This window comes from Rattus norvegicus, chromosome 16, assembly GCF_036323735.1.
Source record: "Rattus norvegicus strain BN/NHsdMcwi chromosome 16, GRCr8, whole genome shotgun sequence".
NCBI lineage: Eukaryota > Metazoa > Chordata > Mammalia > Rodentia > Muridae > Rattus > Rattus norvegicus.
In genome coordinates, this window is record NC_086034.1 from 19,063,815 (window position 1) to 19,081,155 (window position 17,341).

The window sequence follows — 17,341 nt, forward strand, 5'->3', positions numbered from 1 at the left end:
AGTTTTATGTGTATGGGTACTTTGCCCGCATGCCTGACTGTGCACTACTTGTGCACAGTACTTGCTAAGACCAGAAGGTGCTGGATCCTTGGATTTGGAGTTATGCACAGTTGTAAGCAGCCATGTGCATGCTGGGAACTCAACCTAATCCTCTAGGAGAGCAGCCAATGCTCCAACCATTGGGCCATCTCTCCAGGCCAACCTCCCCCTTTCTTTTTTCTTTTCTTTTTTTTTTTTTTTTTCGGAGCTGGGGACCAAACCCAGGGTCTTGTGCTTGCTAGGCAAGCGCTCTACCACTGAGCTAAATTCCCAACCCCCAACCTCCCCCTTTCAAAAGTTCATTTCTCCCCTTGGCCTTTTCCTGGCAATGCCCACTTCCTTGCCTATCCCACTGGCTCCCAGTCTGATCCAACACTGCTTCTCCTGTTTACTGTGACTCTTGACCTCTTTGCTTTCACCCCCTGCTCATTGACGGTGTCCCTGTCAGCCCCACCATGAGCCTGAACCTGTGCAAGGTCAACTTCTGTTTCTGCAGCATCCATGAAAGCTTAGTCTTCCACCCCGCCCCCCAGCCTGACCTCTCAGCCGCACTGCTCACCCCAGGGCCTTTGCACAAGCTGCCTGGTCACGGCTCTGTGTCCCACTCTCTCACACTGCCCAACCAGCACCTTCCACTCCTCTTCAGCATCCCTTGTTCCTGCCATGACACAGCAAGCCCCAAGCTGCTGGGGCTGTAGGTTGCGACGTGGATGAGGACAGATGGTGGGGATGAGGACAGATGGTGGAGGAGACAGATCACATGGTGGGCTCTGTGTGGAGTTGCTCTCCAGGCCTGGGATTAGGGGCTGGTAAGGAGCTCTATGGCCCCTGAGGTAGGATTGATGTGGGGAGATGAAACCAGGGCCATCCAGGCTTGTCACTGATGCCAGCCCCCAGGGGATGGGAGAGGGAGGTGCCAGTGTGCCTGGGGTATTTTCTTTCCTGAGATGAAACATGAAGTTCACTTGTTGCTGGGGCTAAAACCTGGGGCCGTGTGTCTGCTCAGTCGATGCTAAAGACAGAAATGGGCCAACCCACAGGTCCCAGCCGGTACCTTTCCCCTAAGCCACACACACTACCTCCTCAGCTCCTTTCCTGGGCTTCCAGGTGAACAGATGGGGTCAAAGGCCAAGAGAGCAGGACCCTGGAGTGAGGGTATGCAGGCCCTTGTGCCTGGCAGACCCCAACTGTGAGGTCCAGGGAAACAAGGATTCGGGGTTCCACACCCCTACTGCAGTTCCAGTGTAAGCAAGCCTAGGAAAATGACTTCTGTGGCGTTGCTGCTGGCCAAGCCTGACCGGTAATATGTGCCATGTGTGGTTGTTTAAGAGCCAGCCAGTCCCCTTCACATGAACTTTATTTTCTGGGCACCTTTTACATGAAGCCAGGCCCTGGTACACACACACAGTCTCCACCTCCTCACCCTAGTGCCAGACGCTGGTACAGGAGAGGAGCTGGGAGACCAAGCCCCTGCCCCACATTGTCTGAGGACCAGTACACAAGAAGGTGACCCGGTGTCCACTGCTGGCTGCGCTCCAGGGGCCTTCAGGGCTCCATCACCAGGGCTGTGTGCCAGAGCCAAGCCACTGCCACCTGGCCAGCCTGCTCCACCCTCCCCTGCCCAGAGTTCCCCTCCAGTTGGCTCTGCTCCAAAGGTGATCCAGGCTGGGCAGAGAAGCCAGCCAGCAGGACACCCATGAGGCCTGCCTGCCCATCTGGCCTCTCTGGGTGTGATGGTGCTTAGGCAAGGACTAAAGTGGGCATCAGACCAGGCTAAACATACCGGCTAGAGGTGTGAATTCTTTGGCCCACAGATTGTCTGTCTGTCTGTCTGTCTGTATGCACGCATGTATGTCTATCTGTTGGTCTGTGTGTGTGTGTGCATGAGTGTATGTGCATAAGTGTTCCTGTCAGCCTGTGGTGCCTGTGTGCACGCACACTCTTGCTTGTTAGTCCCTTTGAAGTCATGTTTAAAAATCAAGCCAGGAGTTCGGTCCCCAGCTCTGAAAAAAAGAAAAAAAAAATCAAGCCAGGGGCAAAATATGACAAAATATCTCCGAAGACAGGCAGGCGGATCTCTGTGAGTTCAAGAACAGCCAGGGCTACCCATTGAGACATTGTCTATAAATCAAGTAAGCAAGCCTTGGCGCTATTGAAATGGCTCAGTGGATAAAGGCATATACACCAAGCCTTAGGACCTATGTTCAAGTCCTAGACAAACACAGCGCAGGGAGAAAAAAAACTTCAGCATGTCCTTGGGCCGCTACACATGTCCCCATGTGCCTGTACCAGCCCACCCCATAGAGAAATTTATTTAAAAAGAATTTTTAAACAATCAAAACCAGACCAGAGTGATGGCTCAGCAGTTAAAAACCCCTACAATTCTTCCAGAGGACTGGAGTTCAGTCCAGCAGGCCCACCAGGTGACTCGCAGCTACCTGTAACTCCAGCTCCAGGGGATCCTGGAAGCTCCCAGGGGAAACTTCAGGCTCTCAGGCCACCTGCATGCACATACACATGCCCCACACACAAACACAATTTTAAAAATTATTGGGGGAGAAGGGTTGAGATGGGGGCCCTGGCTGTGTTGGAACTCATGACATGGAACTCAGAGATCCACCTGCCTCAGACTCTTGAGTGCTAGGATTAAAGGTTTACACCACCATGCCAGTTTTTTAAAAAAACCAAACAAAGCGTAATGTCTCACACCTGTCATCCCAGCACTCAGGAGTCTGAGGCAAGAGAATCATATTGAGTTTTAGGCCAGCTTGGTTATATAGTGAGACTCTATCTCAGAAAGATTTTTTTTTTCTTTTTTTTTTCGGAGCTGGGGACCAAACCTAGGGCCTTGTGCTTGCTAGGCAAGCGCTCTACCACTGAGCTAAATCCCCAACCCCCTCAGAAAGATTTTTAAAAATAGGAAAAACCATCTTCTTTTTGTTCTACAGAAGGTCCTACCTAGCCGTTTGCCCCACCTGTGATCCTGTATGTGCAGGCATTTTGTGCATGCATGCCTCGGGTATGCCTAGGGCCTGCTGAAGCTAGACGGTTCTGGGTCTCCTGCAAGAGCAGCAGGTGTCCTGGCTCCACACCCGAGCCATCTCCCCAGCCCCCCTCACTTCTGTTTTGTTGAAGTCAGGGTCTCATGTAGCCCAGGCTGGACTAGAACTTGCAGTGTAGTCAGGCAAGACCTCAAACTCGTAATCCTGCCCCAGTTTCCCAAGGGCAGAGTGACAGGCATGCATCACTCTGACTGGTGAATGTAGCATTGGGGGCTAACACAAAACTTTGTGCACTCTAGGTAAGCAGTTTACCAACTAAGCTGTGAGCCGCCTTCTTAGCCAAGTGCCAACTTTCCACCTCTCCTTAGCAGACTTATGTTGTGTGTGAGTGTTTACCTGTATGCATGTCCATGTACCGTTTGTGTGGCTATGCCCTTGGAGCTCAGAAGAAACTGTAGGGTCCCCTGGGGCTGGAGGGACAGGTATTGTGAGCCCGTGTGGTGCTGGGAATTACACCCAGGTTTTCTGCAAGAGCAGCCAGTGCCCTTAACCATTGAGTCAACTCTCTGGGCCCAGCATCTGCTCCAGATCTGAACAGGAAGTGTTTCTCAGCCCTGACAGACATAGGAGGGAGCTGTCACTCAGAAGCAAGGCCATAGCCCAAGTCCTGGACTCAGCTGCACTCTGAGCGCTGCCTCCCAGATTCCTCCTGCCTAGGAGTCTACTGACTGTGCCTCTATAGCGGACCCCTAGTGGTCTCTGCCACTGCCATCATAGCACAGGACTGGATGGGGCAGAGCCAACCAGGATCCGAGGAAAAATGTAGGCTGTCCCACAAGTGCCTGCCTCAGGCACAAGAGCCCCTTGCCCTGCCATCTCCCCCAGGAGTGCTGGGTGTGTCCCCACTCACCCACCTTCAGCAACAAGGTGCCCAGGGCAGGCAGGCAGGCAGGCAGGCCCTAAAACTCCTGGTGAGTCAGGAGGCCTCATTTGGCTCCATGGTGCCAAGTCCTCCCTATGCTGCTGACTTCCCTGAGGCCTCCACTGTTAATATCTGATAGCTCCTGATGAGGAAACAGTGTCCTAGTAACCTGGGGGGGGGCATCAAATGCAGGGCCCTCAGGGCTCCCCTGTCATCAAAGGGCCTGCTGCCTGCTTGGCTTGGTGCCCAGGATGAAGCAGCAGCCCCCATTCTGCCCAGTGCCCTTGATCTCACCCAGGTCCCTCATCACCTCAGCATTCAGGGATTAGATTCTTGGGGGAAGGCGGGGTGAGGGAAGGGGCAGCCAGGCCCACAGTGGCCCTGGCGGGTACAGGCCTGTTACTCCGGGGCAGGGCTGGGGCAGGGTGTCGAGGATTCTGGTTTCAGTTCAGGCAGCCTTGGAAGGGGTGCTGGGAAGGGACTCCATCATCCTGAGGGTGCCAAAGAAGGATGTGGATGAAGGGCACTGGGTCATCAAGAAATGCCTTGACAGGAAAGAACAAGTTTGGGTAGCAACTGGGGAGGGCCCTGGTGTTATAGAAACCCGACCTCCCATATGATAGAATTGCCCAGCCAAGACAGAATGGGAGATGGGCTGTGATGGCAAAGACCTGAAATGTGTCTGAGAAACGGGTTGGGCGATTGCTCTGACACCAGAGCCAGCCTGGGCTAGGGGTGGCGATCCTCAGTGCGTTCCAGGCTAGCCCTGTATTAAATGAGCTTGGATGCCTACCATGTACGAAGCCTTTGGGTTTGAGCCCTAGGACAGCAAAAACTGGCTCACACTTGTCACCTTAGGACTCGGGGCAGAGACAGGAGGCTCAAGAGTTCAAGGTCATCCTCAATATATAGCCATCTGGAGACAAGCCTGAGCTACCCATAAACAAACCTCAAAAGAATAAACAGAAATATAAAGTAGCAGTGGCGCATCTGCTTAACCTCAGCATGTGGGATGCAGAGGAAGGCAGATCTCTGTGAGTTCAAGGCCAGCTTGGTCTGCAGTGAGTCTGAGGAAAGCCAGGGCTACACAAAGAAATTCTGTCTCAAAAAAACAAACAAAAAAATGAATTCATTAAACTAAAAGGAGATCAGAGAGTTGGCTCAGAGATTAAGAACAGTTGTTGCTGTTCCAGAGGACCCAGGTCCAGTTTCCAGCAGCCACAGGGTCTCTCACAACATACATAACTACAGTTCCAGGGGACTGGAAGCCTCCATGGTCACTAGGCACACGCATGGTGTATGCACAGACATATTCAGGCAAAGCACTTCAACACTATATAACATGTGTTTATTATATGCATATATAATACATACATATTTATACCTCTGTGTGTGTGTGTGTGTGTGTGTGTGTGTGTGTGTGTGTGTGTGTGTGCTGCAGTAGAGAGGCATATCATCTTCTAAAGCCAGGGAATACCATGATATCTGGGTAGCAGCACACACCCACACCCACTACCCCTGTCATCAGGATAGCAGGACTACTAGGACCCTGGCACTGAGAACTCCCCTCTACCAACTATGGGCAGCACATGCCCCCACCCCAGCCCAAGATAGGCTCTGATTGGTTACTTTAGAAGCAGTGTTGATTGGCTGGGGCCCTGTGACACGCCCTCCTTGGGCAGGTAGAAGAAAGTAGGCTGCTGGGCAGGGCTGGGCTGGGGAAACCAGGATGGTCACTGGCAGGACCCTCCTCAGAGCCCCATCCCATGCTGGCCAGGGACAGCTTCTCCCACGGGTGGCTGTGCTGCGGCCTGGCCCAGCCCCTTTTTCCTTTGTAGGTATGAACACCCCCAGCTCTTCTCCACAGCGCCGGCCAGCAGTCGTCAGCCCCCTGTCCCTGAGCACAGAGGCCAGGCGGCAGCAGGCCCAGCAGGTGCCACCCACCCTGTCTCCACTGTCACCCATCACTCAGGTGCGAGGGCGAGGTGGGTGGGACCTTGGTCTTGTTTTTACCAGTTTTATTTATGTACGTATGTATTTTTAATGTGTACATATGTTCTTGAGTGAATTATGTGCACCATGTGCATGCAGGTTCCCTTAGAGACCAGAAGTGTCAGGTCCCCTGGAACCACCATGTGGGTGTGGGGTCTGAACCCAAGTCCTCTGTAAGAGCAGCCAGTGCTCTCACTCCTGAGCCATCTCTCCAGCTCTGTTGGTACTATTTATCCACAAAAGTTTGAACAGAAACTGCACAAACCAGGGTTTTTATGATGAATATTTCCTGGTATTTCTGGTTCTGAGACAAGGCTCATGTAGCACTGAGTAGATGAGGGTGACCTTGGATTCATCTTCCCTCAGTTCCCATCTCCTGTGTCACCGGTGGCTCCTGGCTAACCTAGTGGTCTTGTAGTGGCCCAAGGGCCATCATCAGGCATCAGAGTGACAAGGCAGACAGTCAGCAGCTCAGGCTGGCCCCATACTTACAGTGACCTTCCCACCTCAGCTTCCCGAGTACTGCCCAGGGCCCCTGCCTATTCATTCACTTCCTGTGGAAGGTCTGCCCTCACCACGTTTGGCTCTCTTGCTCCAAGGAGAACTGACTGTGGGGGTCAGAACCACAGAGTCACCCATGCTCCCACTGGCACCATGGTCAGTGTCTCCCCCTCATCCTTGTCTTATGTAGGCCGTGGCCATGGATGCCCTGTCGTTGGAGCAGCAGCTGCCCTACGCCTTCTTCACCCAGGCCGGCTCACAGCAGCCTCCCCCGCAGCCCCAGCCACCGCCCCCACCTCCGCCTGTATCTCAACAGCAGCCACCACCCCCACAAGTGTCTGTGGGGCTCCCCCAGGGTGGCCCACTGCTGCCCAGTGCCAGCCTGACTCGGGGGCCCCAGCTGCCACCACTCGCAGTCACTGTACCATCCACTCTTCCCCAGTCACCTACAGAGAGCCCAGGCCAGCCACCAATGGGGATTGATGTCACCTCGGTAAGCCTGAGAGGGAGTCTCTGGGCCCTCAGTGTGTGTGTGCTCGTGTGTGGGATGTGTGTTAATGTGTGCGGGTGTTTATGAGTAGGGTCGTGCAGGTGAGTGTCAGTTGTGTGTGTTCACACGCTGTGCTTTAGGAGCGTGTGGATCACAGTCTGGATGTGCAGCTATGTCGGGATGTGCAGGTGCATCCAGAGGGCACTGTGCCCGATGCCCTCAGCTCTGCACAGGAGCAGGCCTAGCATCAGCAGGAGTCCTTGCTGTGGGCTCCAGGTGGGCCCTGCAACCCTCTGTGTGCAGTTGCCCTGAGACGCCAGGTTCACAGTCACATTCTCCACCTCAGAGCTCAAGGGAGACACTTGGATTCTCACAAGCCACTGACTACCTGTGTGGAGTCCACTGTTGAGGGCCCAGGCATCAGGCCCAGGTCTGTTGGGCCCATGCAGGGATCAGTAAAGCATAACTGTCTGTCATCACAGGCACCAGCTCTGCAGTACCGCACGGGTGCAGGGTCACCAGCCACCCAGTCCCCCACCTCACCGGTCTCCAACCAAGGCTTCTCCCCCGGAAGCTCCCCACAGGTAAGGCCCCCTCCACTGGCCCTGTGCCACTTCATGTCCCATGTGCCCAGTGCTCCCCAGTACTGTCCTCCACCCCATGCCTTTGTGTGCCCCATGTGCCCAGTGCTCCCCAGTGCTGTCCTCCACCCCATACCTTCTGTCCTCCATCAGCCCAGGGCCGTGTCCCACCAGGCAAGCTCAAAGGTTCTCAGGACACCAGAACAGCCCCAGGGCACAGAACCTGAAGCTCCAAGGCCTATGAAGATTAAGGTGGAGCCTCTCTGGGGCATAGCTGAGGTAGTCAGCCAGCCTATGGCTGCCCTGCCTCCACCCCTGGTCCCTGGATCTGTTGTCAGTGTCACAGCTGACAGTTTGTAACCTCCCTTGACTGACTGTGGCCTTTGTTTTGTTGGAGTTTTGTTTTCACACAGGGTTGTGGTTTTTTTTTTTTTGGTTTTTTTTTTTCGGAGCTGGGGACCGAACCCAGGGCCTTGCGCTTCCTAGGTAAGCGCTCTACCACTGAGCTAAATCGCCAGCCCCAAGGTTGTGTTTTTTAACAAAATTTCAATTGTTCAATTTTACCAATGAAGACTCAGGAGCCAGATGCTGGGGTGAAAGCCTGCTGGTTCAGGGAGGCAGAGGAGCCCCCAGCTCACCTTCTTCCAGTGTTCCAGAAGCAGTGCCTCTCTCCTATGACATCTAGAAAAAAACCCTCCCTCCAGACTGAATGTGCCTCACTTCTACTTCCTGTGCCGCTCTATCCATCCTCCTGACTCCTATGTACTCTGGATTTTTCTTTTCTTTTTAAAGAATTATTTTCTTATTTTATATATATGAGCACACTGTAGCTAGCTGTCTTCAGACACACCAGAAGAGGGGATCAGATCTCATTACAGATGGTTGTGAGCCACCATGTGGTTGTTGGGATCTGAACTCAGGACCTCTGGATGAGTAGTCAGTGCTCTTAACCTCTGACCCATCTCTCCAGTCCTTATCTTAATAATCCTATGTTCACTTTCTGCCAAGTGGTTGCTTGCTCCGCCTCTTGACCATGGTTGACTTCATTTAATCCTGTTTACAATATTTAAGCAGAAAGCTGTTGGGTTACAGGTGTGTGCCAAGGCTGAGCCTTACCACAACTAAAGATAGGTTTTTTTCCAGTAAATAACACAATCTCAGGGTTCACAATATGATCAGATATCCTGCAACAGGGCCTTATACACCCCAGGGAATCCCCTGATTCACTGTGTAGCCCACATGGCCTCAAACTCTGAATCCTCCTGCCTCAGCCTCCCCAGTGTTAGGATGACAGCTCTGTGGCAGCCCACCAAGCCAGCCCCAGATTTTCTGCCGACCCGATGCAGTCCTGCACCAGAGCCTGCTCCCTTGCCAAGCCAGGCCTCTGATTTCTGTTTTGGTCCAGCTCAGCCTAAGCAAGTGTCCCTCATTTCTCCTTGCAGTCTGGCTCCCTGCCCTGTTCACTCTATACTGAGCTGAGGAGCTGAGCTGTGTGACTCAGTCACCTCAGAACTTGTCAGGGCCTCACCATCCTGGGGCCACCCCACCCTAAATGTCACCAGGCAGAGAGACTTGTATTGGTCTTTAACCATCCTCAACCCAGTACAGGGGCAATAGGTTCCTGACAGGCAGGAGCACCAGGCAGGAGCACCAGGCAGGAGCACCAGGCTGCCTTGCTTCCGGGAACAAAGACAAAGATAAGGTCCCCCATGATGACCATCCACTTGCTTCAGCACCTGGTGTCAGCACCTCTCGGTCCATTCATACTGAGATCTTCTTGGGCTCCAGGGACACAGAGAAGGTAGGACAGAGTAGGAGTCCACAGTCCCTGACACACTTCTGAAAAGTCACATTACGTTCTTTGTCCTAAGCAGAAGTAGGTTGTCCTAGCCAGGGCAGGCAGCTCACCCTGTTTCATTCATTCTGTCTCTGTGTGTCTCTGATATGGAAAATAGGTATATCATGCTGGCCTGGACCATGCTGCTGGGGTATTTGAGTATTTGACCCCCATGGGAGGCTGCAGAGGCAAAAGCTTCTCCCAGAACCCAGAGGTGCCAGGACACAACCACATCTGACTTCCCATTGGGTTTCCTTAGACGCCCACTGGGCCTTGGCCATGAGCTCTCTCGTGTTCGATGTACCCTTTCCACAAGCTATTGTGGCTGTCCAGTCAGGCCTGTACCTCAGCAGGTTAAGGCCTCACCCTGAGTTTCTTCCTTCAAGGGCAGCTTCACAAGGCTCTGGGACAGAATCTCAGAAACACCCCCAAATTAGCCCTGTCCCCACCCTTTGATGGGACCTTTAGCTGCTGGTGAGGCTGTGGGGTCTTACGGTGGCAGGGTTTGATTGAGTGAAGTCAGCCACCTTTCAGGGCCCAGATCGTGAGCTCAGCCTAGGTGACTCTCATAGAGAGGTGGAGGCCATGGACTCCCACTCACCTAGACTGTTGCCAGCCAGTGACACTGGAGCACTCAGGGGCATCTGGGATCTGACTTGTGATCCACAAGTCTAGCTGGGACCACTGGGTGCCTTGGGTGTGACTTAGCTACACTTACAACTGTCTACTTCCCTTTGTCCTTGTCCCAGCCAGCTCCAGGCACAGCCTTGATGTGGCCTACAGGGGCTCCTTTCCAGCTTCCCTAGACCCTAAAGCACCTAGCTCCCCTCGGCTGATAAGCAAGGGTAATAGAATTTCAACACCACAGAGCCTGGGGTCTCACAGGCAGGCGGCCCCAGGCAGTGACTTGTCCCCTGCTGTGTCCTTTGCACTGTACTGTCTAGAGAATGTGTCCTCTGCCCTGTCTCCATGTGTTCCCAAGAACATACTACATCCCAAACAGGGACTGCACACACAGCCTGTCACCAGTCCTCAGCGTCAGGATTCGCCAGCACCTCCCCACAGTCCCTGCTCCCTAGGAAGTGATGTTTCCTGTATTCAGGCTCCAGGGAGGGGCATCTATGGGGCAGTGCTTTGGGGAGCATTAGAGGCCCCTGGGAGTAGGTATGGGGAAAAACCATCACCCTCGGGCCAGGGCACTCCCCTGAGCACTCCAAGATAAATGTCTGTGATCTCCACCCTTTGGGAGTCCCCAGGGACTTTTATCCCAGTCAGCCAGGCGGTGGGAGGCACAGACCAGGAACCCCAGCAAAGGCATCAGACAACCCGCCCCACTGCTTCCTGGGCCTCAGGGTGCAACCACAGCGGGCTTCTCTTCTGTCCACAGCACACGTCCACGCTGGGCAGCGTGTTTGGGGATGCGTACTATGAGCAGCAGATGACAGCCAGGCAGGCCAATGCTCTGTCCCGCCAGGTGAGCGGGCCCAGGTCACTGCTCTACCAGCATCCTGCTGTGGGCTGTGGGGGCAAAGGTCCCCGAGGATGACTTGATCACACCCCCTTGACCTCTGTACACTCCTGCAGAGTGGAGCTCAAGGTCACAGGGGAGGAAGGGCCAGCCTCAAGCACCATGCAGTGGCACGGTGGGGACTGCTGGACGGAGAAGCTGGGGAGGATTTGGTGGTTGCCTGGAGTTTCATTTGCCATCCATCTTCCATCCGCCATCTTGCCAGCGAGGCTGTGGATGTGAGGAGTAGCCTCAGGGGTGGGAGGAGTCATAGCGGCCTATTGTCCTCAGTCTTTCTCGGTTTCCCTTCATAGCTGGAGCAGTTCAACATGATGGAAAATGCCATCAGCTCCAGCAGCCTGTACAACCCAGGTTCCACACTCAACTACTCCCAGGCTGCCATGATGGGTCTGAGCGGGAGCCACGGAGGCCTTCAGGACCCACAGCAACTCGGCTACGCAGGCCATGGCGGAATCCCCAACATCATCCTCACCGGTAAGGCCTGGGGTGTTGGTGGTGGGGCATGAAAAGTATCTTCACAAGTGCCCCTGCCAGACAAGGGGATGGGGCTGAGGCTAGCCTCCTCCACAGAATGGGGGACCGAAGGCCCAGACGGACCCTGCATCCCACTGTACCCCTCAGAGTCTCCTCATATTGGACTCTGTCTCCACCCCAGTCCACGCTCTCACACTGTGGTGTTTATCCTCAGCTGTCTCAGCATACATGGGACTGTTGCCCACCCTGTGGCCGAGCTGTCTTTGCTCTTCCCTGGCCTCACACTACAATTGTGCTCCCTCTCCCTCCTCACCAGTCTTTTTTTTTTTTTTTTAAGATTTATTTATTATATATAAGTACACTATAACTGTCTTCAGACACACCAGAAGAGGGCATTAGATCTCATTACAGATGGCTGTGAGCCACCATGTGGTTGCTGGGAATTGAACTCAGGACCTTTGGAAGAGCAGTCAGTGCTCTTAACCCACTGAGCCATCTCTCCAGCCCAATCCAGCCCTCTTTTATGACCCTGTCCTCATCTTCAGCCAGGGAGACTCACCACACACCGGGGGCCTCTGTTTAGGACCAAACTGGTCATACTTCAACCCAGTGGTCTCTCTGTCATGTGCTGGCAGAACCCAGAACCCGCATACCCAAGGGGCAGGCCCTTCCATCCCTACAGAGAACAGTGTGGCCAAACCTGACTCCATCTAGCACACAACCCAGCTTCCCCAATGGCTGCCTCACCCCAAGTGCCCATAACCATCTGCCTTTATCTTATAAGCCTGAAAAAGGAATGCTTTCTGTATAGTCTAGATCTATTGGGGACACTGTCACACCCACTCCTGTGGGCACTGTGGCACACCCAGGGTAGAGACCTCAGGGCCCCTGTGGTTTATAGGACACCCTCTGTGCTTAGAATCCCATCTAAGCTAATAGTCCCAGCAGCCTCGTCAGAATAGTCTCATTTCTAGGCCTGGGGACCTGCCAGGCACCTCCCTGACAGTAAAAGGAGCTGGATCCCCATGGAGACAGCCTATTACCCACCTGTGCACCTCAGACCCCAAGTGCAAGGGCGTATCCTGCAGGTCAGGTCACACTGTCACCTGCTACCTACCATGTGGCTTTGCAGCTGTTTGGCCTCTGTCCTCGGGGCTGGGACCAACTCATGCTCTGCAGATCCATGGCCCTGCTTTGCCTGCCCAGTGTCCGTGTCTACCTCCCCATGGTGCAGAGAACACCCTAGGGGTGCCTTGCAGAACAATCCCTGGGGTGAGCTGTCCCCTCCACCCCTGCTTCTCACACTGATGGAAGGTAATGGCCTGGTGGCTTTTTCCCTGGAGCCAAGGCTGAGCCCTATTGTTTGTCCCCACCCGACAGTGACAGGGGAGTCACCCCCGAGCCTCTCTAAGGAACTGAGCAGCACACTGGCAGGGGTCAGTGATGTCAGCTTTGATTCGGACCACCAGTTTCCACTGGACGAGCTGAAAATTGATCCCCTGACCCTGGACGGACTTCATATGTTGAATGACCCTGACATGGTCCTCGCTGACCCAGCTACCGAGGACACCTTCCGAATGGACCGCCTGTGAGTGGCTTTGGTCAGCCTGCCACCCGCTGCTGGTCAGTCTCCAACGGCGCTGCCCCAAACTGGGGATGGCAGTGCCGCCCCCCTTTGCCAACGGCCAAGCTTGTGATTCTGAGCTTGCAATGCTGCCCGGCGCCCCCTGCCAGCCACCACCCCGGTTATTCACCTCCCATGATGCCTGGCGTGAGGCCGTTGTGTACTAGGCTGGCTCTCTGTCTGTCCGTCCATCCACCTGGGGCCAGGCTGATGGCCGAGGCTGTGAGCACCTGGCCCCATGGACTTTCCCCATGCTCACTCCCTCGTCCCTTACTGGGGATGTGAGAGCCCTCCCTCATCAGTGGTCCACTTCCAAGATACCCAAAGTGTCACTCCCAGATGTGCTGTGCGAAGAGGGCTAGGGTGTGGGCACAGAGCGCCCCAGAGGCTGAGGTGCGCCATCCATTCGACTGTTCTCAGCTGTCACTGCCTTCCTTCCCCCCACCGCCATCCCCAGTCCTGGTCAGGTCATGCATGCCCACTGTGCCCAGGGCAAAGACAGCAGAGTGAAGGGGCAGACCTGGACCAGAATAAACACTGTTTGGATGGCTGCCTTTTATATTCCTGAGCGCTCTTAGAGCGCAACAATCGACCGGTGGCCAAATGCGGCATGGACAGAGCCCACTGAAGCAGCTGGTGCCCTCCTTGGCCACCCTTGCCCCTGCTGGGCAACGGTCAGCATGGTGGTGCAGAGATAGAGGGTCACAGGCCACCTGCGCATTCTCCTCGCTCTTCCCTGTCCCGTGACCAGTCCCCACTGCTCTTTAAGATCTGGGGCTCGGGAAGCAGCAGCCCTGGTGGGTTCTGCTTTTCCTTCAGTTTCTGTTGGCGTTCGGTAGCTGACCCCCCCCCCCAGACTTGCCTGGCAGCATGTGTTACCCCCAGTCTCTCCCTGACCTCTTTAAAACTAACTGGAACAGCAGCCTGAAGCACTTGCAAGCTGGGGGCACCTGGGCTGCTCACTCAGACCTGGGCTGCTCACCCAGACCTGGGCTGCTCACCCAGACCTGGGCTGCTCACCCAGACCTGGGCTGCTCACCCAGACCTGGGCTGCTCACTCAGACCTGGGCTGCTCACCCAGACCTGGGCTTACCGGCACTTAGTCTCAACTCCAAAGAGCCGGGTGGGCAAAGACTAGGCTGGATACAAGGTCCTGGTGGCTGGGCGTGTCTGTAAGAACCACAGGACAGATTTCTAGGAACGGCCTTGGCTTTCACTGGGGCCTCCGGAGAACCCTCTCCCTCTGAGTTTCCCTAAGGTGCCGGCCAGGCCTCAGCAGGTGGCTGGCGTCGGCTGGTGTCTCTGCACTAAGATTCCCTATGACAATTGGGGGCTGTGGATTTGGCTTGTCTCTTCTGGGCCACTTTTGGCTTGGAAGCTCAGATCCCCACCACCCCAAGTTATAGCTTGACATGTCGTTTGCCTCTGCCCCACAGGCCCAGGCCTTGGCTTGATCATTTCTCTATGGTGTTGCCCACTGCCCATGCTGGGGGTTGGGGAGCACAAGAGCTGTGTGTATCTTTCTCCAAGCAACTAGGTGGCTGCCTGCATGAGAAAGCTGCTGCCCTTTCATCACCGTCCCTTTCCCCCTGGACTTGGGGATACAGCATTGGTTTGTCCAGTTCACCTGTCCAGGTCTCAGGCCTTTCTATCACCATGGTGCGGGCTTGAAGGAAATCCTAGGGTTGTTATTGTTATTATTATTATGATTATTATTATTATTAAACATGCATGGTGGCACACACCTGTTACCCCAGCACTGGAGAGCTGGAGGCAGGAGGATTAAAATATCAAGGCCAGCCTGAGCTACATGAGACCCTGCTTAAAAAAGCGAAAGAGAAAGTACACATGAATGGGGTCTGATTCTCTTTGAATTGTAGAAGTCTGAACAAATGGTCTTAACAAGGCAGAGAGGCTGATACAGTTCCCAGGCAAGGCTCTGCTTCCAGGTCACTGGCCTTCCAAGTTCTCAGTGAGCCAGGACAGGACAGACATGGCCCCATGGCCCTCCTATGCTGGTGGCCCGGCTTTCAATGCCCTACAGCCGAGAGTGCATGGAGCTTTGTTAATGTGACAGTTCATTGCCAAGTTCTGGGATGAGGTGATATGCCCCTGCCTCAGCACCCCAGGCAGCTGTGGGCATCTCACGACCCAGCCAGGGGCTAGCACTGGAGTGCACGCATGTTCCAGAGGGTTCACCCTGCCCTCCCCGGGGCCTGGTTGCCGTCGGGGACTCCTGGGAGGTGTCTGTTTTCTAGACGTAGGTCGCCTGTCCGATAATACCCCTGTATTGCCAAGACATCCCAAGATGACAGCTCAAGGCCGTGGGGGCCTCAGCTGGTGACACGCATATACTGTGAGCCATTGAACTGCTGGGAGCAGCCACCCTTCAGCATGTGCATAGACGCTCTGCCCACATCTGTGCTCTCAGGACAGACTGACACCCGCCCTTGAGGTCAGGTGCATGAGCCAGGCCTGGCCTTTCCCCCTCAACCTTAGCCATGTGTCACCAGCTTCAGCCACGCCTCTCGGCCATGTGGGTGTCCAACCCACTTCCGTGAATCAGAAATCAGACTGGGGCATCTTGATAACACTATGCCCAGCTGCCTCAGTTTACCTTATCCTTTTAAGGCCTCTGGGGCAGTAGTTATCTACCCAAAGCCCCACAAAACAGCAATGCAACTGGACCCAGCCCCTTTCTGTGTCCTAAGAAATGGTTTGTCCCCTCCACCCAAGGCCCTGTCACGTCCCCTTTCTGCAACACTATCCAATGCTGTTCTGTGAAGTCCATTGGTACTTAGCCTAGCCTTTAGCTCTTTGGAAGACTCTTATACAGGGGAGCCCCCTAGCGGGACCCATATGCTACTGCACAGCACCCAAGGATGGCTGACAGCTGTCACACTGGGCCTGGTGTCAAGAGTCAACAGTCCTGGCACTCCAGTCAGGACAAGAGCAGGCAAAAGGCGTGTGGAGGAGGCGGCAACCCCGCACCAGTGTCGGCCGCTGTTCTTCTCACAGTGGGCCTAGAGTTGGTCCACTGCCTTCTGAGTTTCCTGTTTTTGCAGAGAAGATTCAGCACAGGCTGAGAGGGCTGCTGGGATCAGGGTCTTGATGGAGCTAGCTGTGTGCGCAGGCATGGGGTTATATAGTTGTGCCCTGGGCCTGGCTGTTATCCCTCAAGAGCTGTCCAGCTGAGGACACTGTGGTGCAGTCTACCCCACGTGGTCTGACTCTAGTGTGGTGGTAACCTGGTCCTTTTTAAACCCCTTTCACCTTGGCTCCAGGGGGCGGGGGGAGGGGTCCTCTTCCTTCAGGGATCTGGTGAGTGATTTGGAGACCCTGATCATTCCTGTCTTAGGCATGGCCCTCAGTGTGGCACAGCTGCCTGCCACCCATTGGTCATAGCCACATCTCCTTGTCAGGGCAGAAGATGGAGGGACTTGTATCCTCTCGAGCCTGGGTGCTGGGGTACTCCCAAGACCATGGGGTGCCCTGAACCTGTTTTCCTCTTTCTCAACCCTGCTGGGCTCAGGGGCCCAACCTCCTGGGCAGGGTGGGGGCAGCAGCAGGGCCCCATGATGGTACCAGCTACCCTTTCTGCACTCAGCCTTTCCTTGGGGCCAGGGATCCATCACACGGGGCAAAGTCTTGCCCCATCTCTTGGGGCTCTAGAATTTCAGGGTGACCCAGGCCTAGCCTAATCCAACCCAGCAGTTCTGATCACAGAGGGACATGAGAACAGGGCTGTGGCTTTAAATCCAGAGGCCAGGCTCTGTTTCTCAGGCCCCATCTCAGCCCTTAGTTGGAAACAGGTCGCCATGGGCTGGGAAGCCCCTTTGATATATGCAAATGGCTGGTCCCACATTCCCCTCCCCGTGCCCAGGCTGGCTCTGCCCCCAGCATGCGCACTCCGCTGCTGCGGATGTCTGTGGACCGTGCGCGTGGGCACCGCAGTTGGGGGTCAGGTTGCTCAGGGCACGCACGGCCGCCCGCCCCACCTTCTGGCGCAGACGCTTCTTTGTATTTTTGCGCCCTTTGTAATGAAATGTAATAAAAACCCAATGTTTTCGTCTGGGCCTCTTCCTCTTTTTGCAGTCTCCCTCCCAGTTACCTCATCCTCCTGTGGCTGAGCCCCACACAGGTCCGAGACCCTTGAATACCTCCCACTGAGCCATTCAGTGATTGGGATTCCTCAAACTTGGAGGCACCCATCTGATCATACCTTAGAATATTCCAGAGGTGTCACCTTCTGTAGTGAATTGCATGCCCCTGACTCTATCAGTGACTAGGGCACTGTATACAGACCCTATGCCTTCCTGGAGGCCCCTCCACACAGTGCTCCTTCTGCAGT

General features: G+C 54.8%; 1 protein-coding gene across 8 annotated transcripts in view; it reads left to right on the top strand.

Annotated features, from left to right (window-relative positions):
* The window catches only part of Crtc1 (CREB regulated transcription coactivator 1), a 58,710-nt gene extending 41,644 nt beyond the window's left edge, over positions 1-17,066 (top strand). The window contains 6 exon segments of one of the 8 annotated variants that reach the window (NM_001047115.2): positions 5,802-5,935; positions 6,647-6,949; positions 7,429-7,530; positions 10,752-10,838; positions 11,186-11,366; positions 12,747-17,066. In NM_001047115.2, the coding sequence (NP_001040580.1) occupies positions 5,802-5,935; positions 6,647-6,949; positions 7,429-7,530; positions 10,752-10,838; positions 11,186-11,366; positions 12,747-12,958 (1,019 nt within the window). In that variant the 3' untranslated portion in view covers positions 12,959-17,066. 8 annotated transcript variants of the gene reach the window in all.
* Positions 17,067-17,341: the final 275 nt, after the last annotated feature.